Below are 13927 nucleotides of genomic sequence, written 5' to 3' on the forward strand. Positions count from 1 at the left end.
AGCAACTAAAATTGCTGAATGTTAGAACATTGTGTCAAATTGGTTGTTATTGCTGTGACTTATAAAGTGTCAGGTTTAGTTTCATTATAGTGTTAATAGTGTCAAAAACATTAGCTGACGTTGTTGTTCAGTAGCTAGCTCAGAGATTATCGGCTAATGAAATTACTGATTTCAAGGCAATCCGTGTCACATTCTCATTAAGGGCCGAGCCCCCCTAAAGGTCTGATCCTAGAATCGCCCCTGAGCAAGGTACACCCCTTTTACACTTGTTGTTTTGTGGCTATCAGACTGACAGGAAGGACTATTTTCCAGATTGAACTGTACTGTACTGTATTGTATGTTATGGGTCCATTACAGAGTGCAGTTAGTCCTGAACCAAGCTTCTGTGGCTCAGTGCAACCTCTGTGAGTCTCCTTTTTAGCCATTTTGGGCTACAGGGTTCACAGATATCCATGTCAAGTCAGATTTGACCCTGGTTGAAAATAGAAACATGAACATGAATATAGCCTGCTTATGTGTTGCTTTTGCAGTTTTAAAACATACAAAGTGACAAGGAAACAACTGGTGCAGAACTGGGAAATACTAAATACGTAATCTGTCCCAACCATAATGTCATCAGACGGAAATAAAATGATGAATGGCTGGTAACAGCAATGCACATTTGTGGCAAAAAGAAAATTTTCAACTTTGTTCCTCAGTTTGCTTCAAATACATGATCAGGCAGACTCTTTACTCTCAAACGTCATAGCACAGGGTAAATAAGAAACTTATACTGATTGTTTTACTTTTATAACTAATAATGTCTTTATTGGGAATATTGAAAAAAATACCTTCCTGGGTTTTTTTCTGTATAATCTGTATAATATATTTTTTATTTTTGGATGTCCGTCGTTTGATTTTAACTTGTGCAAAAATAACGGCAAACTCTGCAAACTGCTCACATTCTTGATGAAGTAAAGCGAAACAATAAAAAGCAATAGAAATATTGAATTTTTAATTTTTTAACGTGACCCAGTGGTTCCCAGCCTTTTGACCATAGAATGATTTTTCCTTCTCAAATTGTTTAATTTGACAAATTTTAACAAGTCTGGAAAGGGTAAGTGTCCAACATTTATTCACCCCCCCCCCCCAATAAAAAAATGCAGAGAAAAGCAATTTAACCCTTGTGGGGTCTCTTCCCGTAAAACCTTGAAAAGCAACGTTTTTGATGCTTTTTTCCAGTTTGTTTTTGCTTTTTCCAACATTTTAAATTGTTCAATTTTTCTTTCTTCTACACATTTTTTTTTTTTTTTTTCAATGATTATTTCTACGTCCCATATTTGTTTTCTTTCTTATCCCGCCATGTACAGTATAGCACCTCTGATACCTGTTGCATGCTGGCTCAGACCAAATAATTTGCCAAAGAAAACCAACAATACAGGCCGCTGCCATCTTGGTCCAACTGAAGTTTATTCTCAACATTGAAAGACAACAACGTACATCATCTTCTACAGTGATAATTAACAGCAGGCTGTCTCTATCGCCCCCCCACCATAGCGCTCATATATTAACTCTCAAATAGCAGTAGTATTATACACAACCTGGAAGGTAGACAGTAAGAACGGGTTCAAACTGGATTAGTTTCAGTACAGTGTGGGGAGGAGGAGGAGGAGGGGGGGAGGGGGGGGTCACAGAGATGTAAGACAACTTCATCATCATTAATTTATCATCATCATCTTCAGTCTGGAGAAACAAACATTCGTTCACACCTTCCTCCACAGTCAAAGCTGCTGCGACTGGCTGAGCCTCGCTGACTCCTGATTGGACAGTGGCTGGTCACTAAGGTAACTAATCGGTTGTCTCATTGGTTATTCAGTAACCGTGGCATTTAGTTATTCAAACTGACTAACTTCATTTACTAACTGGCAAAGTAGCTGGCTAACTAACATATCTACAGCTCTGCTGAACGAACGGACCGGCAACATGATCTGTCCAACTGGCGGAGGCAGTGGCCATTTTGAATACTCGTGGTGGGAAAGATTGAAGCGTGATTTCTGGTCCTGTGTGGTAGAGCAAGTGAGAGAGTGATGGCGATTAGCTTTGTAGCGACTCTAGAGTCATAGTGAGAGAAACAAAGTGTCTGCCCTGTGCTTTCTGACCACGGTGGGAAATCTGTAGCAGGTTAAAGGACAAATCCGACACAAAATGAACCTAGGGGTTAATAACATATGTGTACCGAGTGAACCGTTCTCTGGGATCTGTTTTCATGCTAATCGAATGTGACCAGTTTTAGCGCAAACCGCTAATTAGCTTATAACGCTAGTTGTCCGGGCAAGGGTAAAGTAAAAAGAAATTGCTATTTCTACACCACTAACAAGGCTCAAAATATCACCACACTTCCACGGTAGCATAATGAGGGTCCCTACATGTAAACTGAAGCATTGAGAACTTTGTAAGTGTACAGACAGTTTATTAAAAAGATAGAACGCTGTGCTTGAGCTAGGTTACTGGTTACACAGCGTTCGTAGTTCGACTGGTCGTGACAGTTTTCCCAAGATACCGCCCGTCTGTATACGTTAACGGTACTGTCTTTCTAAACTATCTTTTAAATAAACTGTTAATAAAATGTTTAGGGATGGCCCGATACCATTTTTTGCTTCCCGATACCGATTCCGATACCTGAACTTGCGTATCGGCCGATACCGTATACCGATCCGATACCAGTGTGTCATATATTTGATTATGTTTTAACAGCTGTATACTACTATCTCTGTATGGACGTGATATGATTTCTATCTTTGATGTCGGTCTGGCTCAGGTTAAACTCTTTGTGAAACATGAACACAAACACAAACAATGAACGCCACAGAACTTTCTTTTACTATCTAGTTTGACAGTCAGTTAAAACGGAAAAAGAACATAAATAAACTACTTTAATGTAGATTTTCTTTAGGGCTTTATTACGTGGTATCGGATCGGTGCATAAACTCCAGTACTTCCCGATACAGAGACTAGCGTTTAAGGCAGTATCGGAGCTGATACCGATACTGGTATCGGAACATCTCTAAAAATGTTATCAAGTTTTGACTATTCAAAATGGCCACAGTGCAACATTGTTCACTTGAGTCCTGCCCTGCTCTAGTATCAGCGACAGTGTGTGTTTTAAAAGTGCTGGGAGTGCCGACGCACAGTAACATTTTTATTTTACACCTCAGGGTTAGAGTGTGGAAATGGCCTTAAACGCTCTCCGTATTAAATACATGTCTGTAGTACCTAGCGTGTTTTTCGAGGGCCCCTTTCCAGCTCTGGGCCCCTGATTCTTTCAGGGTTTTCCCTCCCCTGCATAGTGACGGCCACTGTGGCAGCTCCACACAGCAGCCACATAACAACAGAGGTTAGATGTGTGACATCAATCACCTAAAACCACCGTGTGCATCCAAATTCACAAAAAATAAGAAAAATGAAGACATTCTTCTTTACAGTACCTCAACTTAAATTAGCTGTCCCACTTTTTCCCTGTGTGCCATTGTTTCAGCAATATTATTATCAGCGTCATATCATTGAGACATGTGAAAGGGACATCTCGATATTTATTTACACTGGACACTTGTCATATATTGGGATTAAAATCTTTCTATATTTTCGGCTTTATAGCGTCGTTAGCATTTCTCATTAGACCTGTACATATTTCGCTTTTTCCGCGATAACTTGGCAAGTGTTCAGTGAAGGTCAAGTTTAAAACAGACCTAAATTCAAAATGGCAATGTCCCTTTACACGCAGAGCCTCACAGCTGAACGCCTGAGGAGTTTAAATTAAGACTCTGAGAGAGAGTTGTAAGACTTGATGTACAAAAATTAAATAAAAATGTACAGTGAAGCGTACCTTTAAGTAGCCTGTCCGCCTTGGCGCTCATACATGCAGTCCAGTCTCACACACACACACAGACACACACACACACACACACACACACACACACACGCAAGTTTGGGTTTAATGGGACTAAAGAAGGAGGGTTGGGATAGTCACTGGAGTGTCTGATGAAGCAGAGGAGGAGAAAACAGTTAAAACCCGGCTGATCTCCAAGGGGACTGGACTGGACTGGACTGGATTAAACTAAACCAGATTGGACTAAATAGTGAACTGGACCAGACCGAAGAAGGACAGACGTAGACTGGACTGGACTACAATAGAAACAAGCCTTGGTAGTACAACGTATTCCATACTTAGCACAGTGGAGTCCATTATAACAGCTGCTTGTCAGAGTCTTCATCTTTCCTCCCACTAGAGTATGAATCTGAGTAACTGGTACAATGTCTAACCAGAAAAGCAGCAGTTCAAGAAACCGCTATATTTGTAAAGTATACAAGTATAGAATTTAAGAGATTCAGTGATTTCATCGGAACCTGGTTCTAGGTTGAATATTAATCTCAGAAAAGTGATATGTACTCTCAAAACATTGTGCTGACTGGTTAAAACTGTTACCGTTAAGTGTTACCTGGCAATCCAGCCTGGCTACCTTACTGAATTTTTTTTTATTTATGTCCCTTTACAGTTCTTCAGCTAAATGTACAGCCCTCCTAAAACATAAACAGCCTGTAAGCACTAAGGAACTGAACCAGACCAAACAAATAAAATAATCCAGTCTTCCAGTCTAATCCAGCCCAACTGTCTGGTCCACATCATATGTCCTAGTTCCTGTCCAGCTTCTTTTTTATTTTTTATGGTTCTTCAAACAGCTGGAGGTCGAGCCTGACGACGATCTCTCCCGTGGGAACCTCGTGGAGCAGCAACCGCTTTGTGATTGGTCCTTTAGAGCCCTGGTCCTTCTTTATTTCAGCCAACCGGATCTCTGTCCTACCCAGGAAGTCTGGGGGGGAAGACAGTCAAAGAAAGAGAGAGAGAGAGAGAGAGAGAGAGAGAGAGAGAGAGAGAACATAAAGCCATGTATCTTTTGTATGGCATTTCATGCCTTTATTAGATAGGACCTCTTTAGACATGAAAGGGGAGAGAGAGGGGGAACGACATGCAGTAAAGGGCTGCAGGTTGGAATCGAACCCACGACTGCTGCGTCGAGGACTAAGCCTCTGTATATAGGCGCACGCTCTACCAGGTGAGCTACCCAGGCGCCCCAAACCACCTATCTCTACTGGAGATCAGGTAATCATATAATCAGTTCTTTTGTTATTGTGACTGACCGTCAGGTGAGAACTGGTCTCGTTCGAACACGGTGACACAGAGGACGTCCTGTTCCAGGTCCTTTATAAAAAACTGACAATTGGAGTTCCACTTTGGATTCAATGTGTCCTACACAGAGGAGAGAGAGAAAGAACAGCGAAATGGATGATCGGATACACATACAAATAGTCATTTTTGTGACAGTGATCTTATATTGTACCAAATACTTTATTCTTACTAAATAATTAAACATTATCAGCCAATTCAAATAAGACAGGTCCAAGGCACTCTTCTTGCAAAAACATTTTGCAAGACCTGTCTTTTTTACTTTTGTGTTCCCTTCCAAAGGGCACCTTCATGTTTTTGTTTTTTTGTTTTTTTTACTTTTGAGCACTTCAGACCTTTTTTTCTTCTGAAAGATTATCAGCCAATTGGTGGATCGGCAGACTTGGTCCAATACAAAACTTGGTTAAAGAATAAAAACAATGTTTCAGTCAGTTCAAAGATGAATTGGACAGTCAAATCAATGTATTTTTTTTCATATACATATATATATATATATATATATATATATATATATATATATATATATATATATATATATATATATATATATATACATACATATACATATATATATATATATATATATATACACATATATATATATATATATATATATATATATATATATATATATATATATATATATATATATATATATATATATATATATATATATATATATATAGTTTAAATAATTAAATTAGACCTATGGCACTTGTCACAATTTTACTACAAATTAGCTTCTTCTCAATGACTTAGACTATCTCTTTTTAAAAATTCAAATGTCAAAATAAGAAACCACAAGGAGAATTCCTACTGAATTTTCAAACCATTTTTTTCTTATTCGTCTAAAGGAGGATTAAGTTTTAGAAGAGGAACAAATAATACAACTTTCCAAATGTTAATCTTGAATCAATAATGTAGCAATACAAAATAAAATAAAAAAAACATGTTGTAGATGTAGTCATACCTGTAATGTTTTTGTGATATGGCACTGGGAACCCATGGTTACCTCACAGTATGGGTTACTTTTTCCTGGAAATACACAAATGGTAAGTAAGTAAGTACACACAAACAGGTATTCTACCTATAGATATTAGGGGTGTGCAAAAATAAAAAAATCGATTCACATTTGTATCGCGATTCATGCTCTACTATAATTCAAAATTGATTCATAGAATTCCAAAAATCGATTCATATTTATTTAAATTTTTTTATTTTAAATTTTATATCTACTGCAATCACATGGGAAAAGTAACTACATTTACATACTGTAAAAATGTAATAAAATAATATATATATTATAAAATAATTCTGAATCGTGCACCCCTAAAAAAAAAAAAAATATATATATATATATATATATATATATATATATATATATATAAATAAATGTTTATAAAAATTTTTACTTTTACTAGTTCACCACAAACAGTTACTACTTCAGACAAAAGACACATTTAAAGAGAACTTCAACTGAATGAGAACTTTTGGTCGGATGAGTCGGATTATTATCTTAGCTTGGACCAAATTTACATCAGTAGAATGAGGATTTGACACTTTGTACTTGTACCTACTACTTGTAGATGCTGTAGGGTCAAACTTTTTATTTCCTCAACAAAATCTTTGTCACACTATGGCTGAAAACATACCGCATTTATATTAAATGTAGCATCCGTTCAATATTATAATGAATGGGCATCACCAGCCAAAAGCAAGGTAAAAGGTTTTAAAGAGAGATAGAGAACAAAAAAAATTCAAACCTTTTCTCTTTTTCAAAGTGTGTACGTACCATGGGAGCGACAGGGTTTCAGCTCAATTCCCTCCACGATGTTGACCATCAGCCTACCGATACCTGTAGCCCTCTGAGAACGCACTGAGACACCGAGAAATGACTTCATGTTAATGAGGATCATAAAGTTTGATCATGGGAAAAATCTGCTTGTTTTTCTTTTGCCTTTAACAAAACAAAAGATGGAGGAAAGACAAAGAGAGATACCTAAATACGCCTTCTCTCTCTTCTTCTTCTCCGTCTCAATGAAGAGTTCTGAAGCTGCTTTAATTTTCTGAACCCATGCCGTCCTGCATAAACACACAAAAAAACAACATCATGCTTTTTTAACTATCTCCAGACATTTTAAGCCCAGAGACAGTACATGAAGCAGATCATTGGTGTTGGTGAGTAAAACATCATCCCAAATGTTAGGAATGATGGAGAAAACGAAGAAATAAGTATTAACTAATTGTACTCCTTATGTACTGCACGTGTTCATCCGTGTGTTTCTATTACCTTTCATTGATACTCTCAGCTCTGAGTGTGTAAACTCGGTCTATGTGAGAGATGTGGAACAGAGGTTCATCTCCTGACGGGTCTGTTGGCAGCTTCACTAACACTTCATTTAGGAAGATTGGCTGAAAGAGACAAGAAAAGCTCAGTTATTAGGAGTTAGTGTAATGCCGCGTTCTATTTACCTTGGAACTGGGAATGAGTTGAATGTGTTCTATTTAAAAGTCGGATTTTCATTGTTTTCATTAGCTCTAGACCGGTTAGCTATTGTTAGCAATTGATAACAACGCATTACGCCGTTTTTTGTGCACGCAAACAGCGTAACAACATGTCCACAGATAGAAGTTGGACATGCCTGTGTGAATGACTGATTTAGTGACACAAATAAGACAGAAGTGCTTATAACTTTATGTTACTGCAGCTTTCACAACTGTTGATACAGGGGGAAGCAATGTTGGATTTTGAACTCGGGCCACTGCGAGGTTGTACGAGTTCTGAGCTCGTAAATCCGAGGTCAGGGGGGCGTGTTTCCGACTTTGACCTCGTTAAAACCAAGTTCCGAGGTAAATAGAACGCGGCATTAGTCACATAGAGGGTACAAATACATTTACTGTAGCGGGAGGGAGGGTGTATGTACTTGGTGAGTTAACTTTGGAATATCAAATACACAACATTAGGGCTGGGTACTAAATTCAAAAATTTTTAGGCACCGACCAAATTCCCTTAAAAGTACTGAGTATCGAAACATGCCTCATCATTCAATAGCCAATTTCAATACCTCAGGTCCGGAGTAAGGCTATGTTTAGACGGAAACGATTTGAAGAGAAAACGCAAAAGTGGCGTTGCTTTATCACTTTTTATTCTGCGTTTAGATGAGCATTTTTGGGGGGGGAATCTGCGTGCATATGGTGACGCAAAAGTGTGTGAAATTCGATGTAGTGTGCACACCAGGCGGCTAGGTGGTAGTGTGAAGCACTGCCACACAACACCACCAAGACTGCGCGCCTGCGTAGAACCTTCCTTCTACTTCTCTCCCCAGTAGCATGGAATCAAAACATGGTGAGCTGACAATTTTGTCTGGACAGACGAGGAGGTGGCACAACAGGGCGTGGACTGGGAGTCCTGCCAGTCAAAATATACTGTATAGACATATGGACCGAATGTCTTCAGCAGTATCCTGTACCTGGAGGGACGTCATATCCACACGAGAAAGACGCTATCTGTAGAAGTCAGATATCATCAAAGCTGAAAGCCATCCGGACCAAGTATAGGCAGGCTGTGGATACCCAACGGCAGAGTGGCCATGGTCGAGTAATCACTCTATATTTTGATTTATGTAACGAAATATGGGATGGGTTGCCAGCCACCACAACAATAGAGGCTGCAGACTTTTGCGTTTTTACCCTTTAGACGGTCTAATAAAATATTTTTACGTTTTCACCCGCGAGCGTTCTCGTGTAAACAGGGCCTAGATCTCATCACGGTCAGTGAGCCAATCAGCACGCAGCAGACACACAGGGAAAACTCTACGTTAACGCACAGAGACGGGGCTCACGTAGTAGGAGCTGGAAAATAAATAAAAACATTTGTGCCGTAATGTATAACGTTCGTTTAGGAACCGGTACCAAAGTCATGGTGTTGGTATTGAATGTTTTTGAATGATACCCAGCCCTACAGAACATGTCCGCTGTTATTATTACCCTTGTTAGTTTGTAACTTTGTTCAATTCTGTGCAAAAAAATTTCTTTGGATTAAATGTTTTTTCTGAGTAGTGCTATTGCAAGAAATTTACTGTCGAGCAGCATTATGCTTAAATCTGTTTAACAAAACTGAAAGGATGAGAAAAATCATGTTTTATAATATGTAATTTCACAGTTTTTAACATTTAAATACATTTGAACAATGTGCAAATTCCCTAAAATCAACAAATTTACTTTAGGCGTTAAGGACCTGCCGATGGCCGTGTTTAAGCAGCAGTAGAGTGTGTGAATGTGTGTCGTCTTACCGTCTTGTACATGCGGTACTGCAGGTGTGTTTTCGAGGAGAAGACTTTGTCCGAGCCTGACGAGCCCAGAGGTTTGGTCACCTGTGGGAGCAGCAGAGAGAAAGCAGGTTTTACAAACAGGAAACAGGTTTCAGTAAAGCTGGGACTGTGCAGAGGAAAAACACACACACACACACACACACACACACACACACACACACACACACACACACACACACACACACACACACACACACACACACACACACACACACACACACACACACACACACACACACACACACACACACACACACACACACACACACACACACACACACACACACACACACACAGTAGTGGGAATTTGTCCGAAATAAGGCCCTGAGGCCTGTCAAATCTGACTCCAATTTATTATTTCCCGCGCCTTCATTCATTGGACTTAAGTTTACCAGAACATAAGGATCAATCTGAGATGAAGAGTTCAGTTAAGGAAAGTTTACTGAGTCCAGCATAAAAGTTACAACACAATTGTGGGTTCACAAACAGAGTCTAAGTTTCCCTAGCAACAGACATCAAGTCAGAGCCTGGTCCACCAGGATCTCCTCTGAAGTGAACCCCGAGCTGAGCTCTCCCTGTGTCTTTAATCTCTCCTCTTTTCTAGGCAGAAACTCTTATCTTCACAAACACACACGGGGTCGGGGTCTCTGTGTGGTGCAACTTCCTCAACTTTAACTGTCTTTCCTGTTTTTCTGCTTATCTGTCTGGTACACAATGCACTCTTATGCCATACAAGGCTTAAACTATAGTTAAAGGCTTAAGCATAACCTTCTATTCATCAGAGACATTTCCTTGAACCACTTCCACAATGACTGCACACAGCTCTTTCATGAGCACAGATACAACTTTAACTGCTAACATTCTACAACACACACACACAGTCACTGAGCCAGCCAGAGGACCGGCACCTCACCTGTGTCAGCAGCAGGAAGTCATTGAACAGGAAGCCGTAGAGCTCCTTGCTGCTCTTGGCTTTAAAGAGCTTCCCGCTGTGGAGGAACTTCCGGGGACCCAGACAGTTGGTGACGGAGTTAAACACCAGTTGCTGAAGGACAGAGACAGAAATGTGATTATTTTTCAACAGATTTGTCTATTAAATGTCAAACATTATGATAAATAAGTCTAAAGAGACATCTTCAAATTGATAATTGGTCAGTTTTAATATTCGTCTGTTCTTGTTATTTTATTGCACTCGTTCTATTAAACTGGGTGTTCAGAGCACACATAACAGCATGTTACGACATCATTTGGCTTTAAGTGACTTCAGTATTGTGTGTGAAAGAGTTTCAGTAGTGTGTGTGTGTGTGAGAGCATTTCACTTGTACAGTATGTATGTGAGGTAATTGAGAATATATCTGTTGTCAGTGTATAGATGTTGTGGAGCACACAATGTGTGTGTGTGTGTTTCAGTTACTTCAGACAGGCCTTCACACTGGACGTGAGCCTGAATCCACTCCAGACGATCTGAGTTCTCCTTCTCCCTGACGCCCTCATTCACCTAAACACACACACACACACACACACACACAAAAAATACAATAATTATAAAAGATATGCTGGGTTCACAAAGACTTTCACATACAAACAAACTTTTATCTACATAAACTCAGATATACAGTACATGAATCAAAAGTTTTGCTTTATCACGTGTGATGAACATTTATAACACTTATACTTTTAATTTTAATAATATTTTTGGATTTTCCTAGATATCAGTTATCATAGATAGAGAAAGAAAATGGCAGTGGTAGAAGTTGTAGGGTTGTAATTGCCTTTGACTTAATTTTGAGATGGAAATTATCATATTGTCATATCATCGTATTCTTGCAACGAGCATATCAAAGATTATGTCTGTGTGTGTGTGTGTGTGTGTGTGTGTGTGTGTGTGTGTGTGTGTGTGTGTGTGTGTGTGTGTGTGTTCACCTGTGAGCACAGCTCCTCTGCTTTCTCCAGAGCAGCTTTCAGATGGCTGTTGTCTGGATGTGACTCTGGAGTATTCTCTAAGATCTATAATTGATAACGACAGGCAGGAAAATAAGTAAGAAGGACTCCAAAGGGCATTTGGTAGCATGGATTTAAAGTCTTAACGCATCCCTTAAGATGTGTGTGTGTGTGTGTGTGTCGTACATACGTTCTTGATAATGAGCGGGTAGCGTGTGACTCTCTGCATGGGTTTGAGCAGGAAGCTGGACAGAGGCATCCCCTTACACCTGGGATCCATGGCTAACCTCTGATAGAGACAGCATTAGAAAAACTGAAAACTCATCACAACTCTTCCTAGACTTGAGTGAACTTTTCATTTTTACAAAATACAATTCAAACGAGATCTACAGAGTGCTGGACTAGGGTTAACCCTGTTCCTAATGTCTAAAGTTAAAGTTTAAAGAATGAATGCAGACTGTTGGATCATTTTTATAGAGATTAACTAGCCTGGCTCCGCCCTCCTACGTACTTCCGCTCAATTTTCATTTTCCTTCAGTACTACGTCTGGGTTTGCGGTATATTCTTGGGTTTTCTCCGGCCAAATCTTTATCGATCCAATCAGCGAACAGAGGGAGTGGCTGAGATGACGTTTTGTGCGCTAGTTTGAGTTGTAGTTCCGTAATGGCGGCGGAGAAAGATGCGAGCGAAGCCATTCGGTCCGTTGTGGCAACGCTGCTGAACATCCAGAAGTTAAAACCCGAGCAAGAACAATCTTTGCTGAGTTGTGTTGGTGGCCATGATGTCGTGGCCCTCCTCCCCACGGGGTTTGGGAACAGCTTGATTTTCCAGCTCGCATCGTTAGTGGGGAAGGAGTTAGCTAAGGCGAACGCTAGCGACGCTAAGCCGACGTCACGACCAAACGTTAGCGATTGGTTCTGGCAAATCCAGAGTGGCTGTGGGCAGATCCAATAGTTTTAAACTTCAACAGAGTACCCGCCTTCAAGGAAGTTAATACTTGTCAATGGAGAGTGGCCAGACTCCCTGGACAAATGAAATGGACCAGAGTCTGGTAGGACCAGGCTAATGGACCAGAGTCTGGTAGGACCAGGCTAATGTACCAGAGTCTGGTAGGACCAGGCTAGTGTACCAGAGTCTGGTAGGACCAGGCTAGTGTACCAGAGTCTGGTAGGACCAGGCTTATGTACCAGAGTTTGGTAGGACCAGGCTAATGTACCAGAGTTTGGTAGGACCAGGCTAGAGATTAACTTCAGTTCCTAATGGAACTTCTGTGAAATAAGTCTTCTAATAAAATAAACATACACTTCTTCATCAAATTTTCTTCAACCATTCTGGATATTTGTGTTAAATGCCTGAATAAGAAAGCTTATGGGAGTGCCCAAAGATAGAGATATGTTGGCAAAATGTTGTTAAATGTTTATCACAGATAATTAAAAGTAACAACATTCCACTGAAGGCAAAATTATGCTGCCTGCGTGTGTGTGTGTGTGTGTGTGTATACCTTCAGGAAGTCTTTGATCTCAGGGCTGTCATCAGTTTTCTGCTGAATCAGCGTGGCTCCGTTCAGCTGACATGAGCAGAATCTGAAACATTAACAATGACATTCAGACTCGGCCTGTTTAAAGACAGAAATCAACTGACTCCCTGATTGGCTACAGGTGGGATTACAAGATGACAGACAGAACCTGATGTATGGCTGCATGTGAGGCAGCTGGTTGGTCAGGATGTCACCAATCATCTTCACCGGCATCCGATCACCTGACATCTTCTTCCTCACCCTCAGAGCCCTGCAGGGGGAGAGAGAGAGCGAGAGGGATGATGAGAAGCAGAAAAGCTTTCCATAAATACCACATGCATGCCTGTGCCAAACCTCAATGACTTTCATGTCCTTTATTGACAGGATAGCTTGAAGACAGGAAAGGGGAGAGAGAGGGGGGATAACATGCAGCAAAGGGCCGCGGGTCGGAATCCAACGGGCGGCCGCTGCCAAGGACTCAGCGTAAATGGGGCGCACACTCTACTGGCTGAGCTAGAGGTCGCCCCGACTTTTCTGTACATTAAACCCTCCTGTTGTCCTCGGGTCAAGTCTGACCCCTTTTAAAAGTTTTCTATATCAGAAATGTGGGTTTCTTTCAACAAAATTGCCCAAAAATAACACAGGGTTCAACGCAGCGCTCTTCGCAATTAAAATGTTTAAAAAAAATGTCAAAGAATGTTGAATAAAATGACACAAAAGTGACAAAAGCGCCAAAAACAATGAAAAAAGCGACTAAAGGCATTGAACGCCTAGAAAACATCAGAATAAAGCTTTGAAAAAAGTGTCAAACAAGGCACTAACAATGTTTAAAAAAGCGACAAAAACGTAATCTTTTTTGAAAAAAGCATCGAAATATGGGTCGACAAAAATTTGAAAAAGTGTCAATTTTCTGTTTTG

General features: G+C 40.1%; 1 protein-coding gene across 5 annotated transcripts in view; it reads right to left on the bottom strand.

The window, feature by feature from the left end:
- Positions 1–3257: 3257 nt before the first annotated feature.
- The window catches only part of itsn1 (intersectin 1 (SH3 domain protein)), a 55145-nt gene continuing 44475 nt past the window's right edge, over positions 3258–13927 (bottom strand). For all 5 annotated transcript variants that reach the window (XM_028603243.1, XM_028603242.1, XM_028603240.1 and 2 more), the window contains 13 exons: positions 13179–13280; positions 12995–13076; positions 11684–11782; positions 11476–11559; positions 10967–11050; positions 10466–10597; positions 9514–9594; positions 7512–7633; positions 7221–7303; positions 7014–7097; positions 6192–6256; positions 5176–5284; positions 3258–4847 (listed from right to left, as the gene is read on the bottom strand). In XM_028603243.1, the coding sequence (XP_028459044.1) occupies positions 4699–4847; positions 5176–5284; positions 6192–6256; positions 7014–7097; positions 7221–7303; positions 7512–7633; positions 9514–9594; positions 10466–10597; positions 10967–11050; positions 11476–11559; positions 11684–11782; positions 12995–13076; positions 13179–13280 (1276 nt within the window). In that variant the 3' untranslated portion in view covers positions 3258–4698. The remainder of the gene's footprint in view (positions 4848–5175; positions 5285–6191; positions 6257–7013; positions 7098–7220; positions 7304–7511; positions 7634–9513; positions 9595–10465; positions 10598–10966; positions 11051–11475; positions 11560–11683; positions 11783–12994; positions 13077–13178; positions 13281–13927) is intronic.

This window comes from Perca flavescens, chromosome 17 (genome assembly GCF_004354835.1).
Source record: "Perca flavescens isolate YP-PL-M2 chromosome 17, PFLA_1.0, whole genome shotgun sequence".
In the NCBI taxonomy this organism is placed as follows: domain Eukaryota; kingdom Metazoa; phylum Chordata; class Actinopteri; order Perciformes; family Percidae; genus Perca; species Perca flavescens.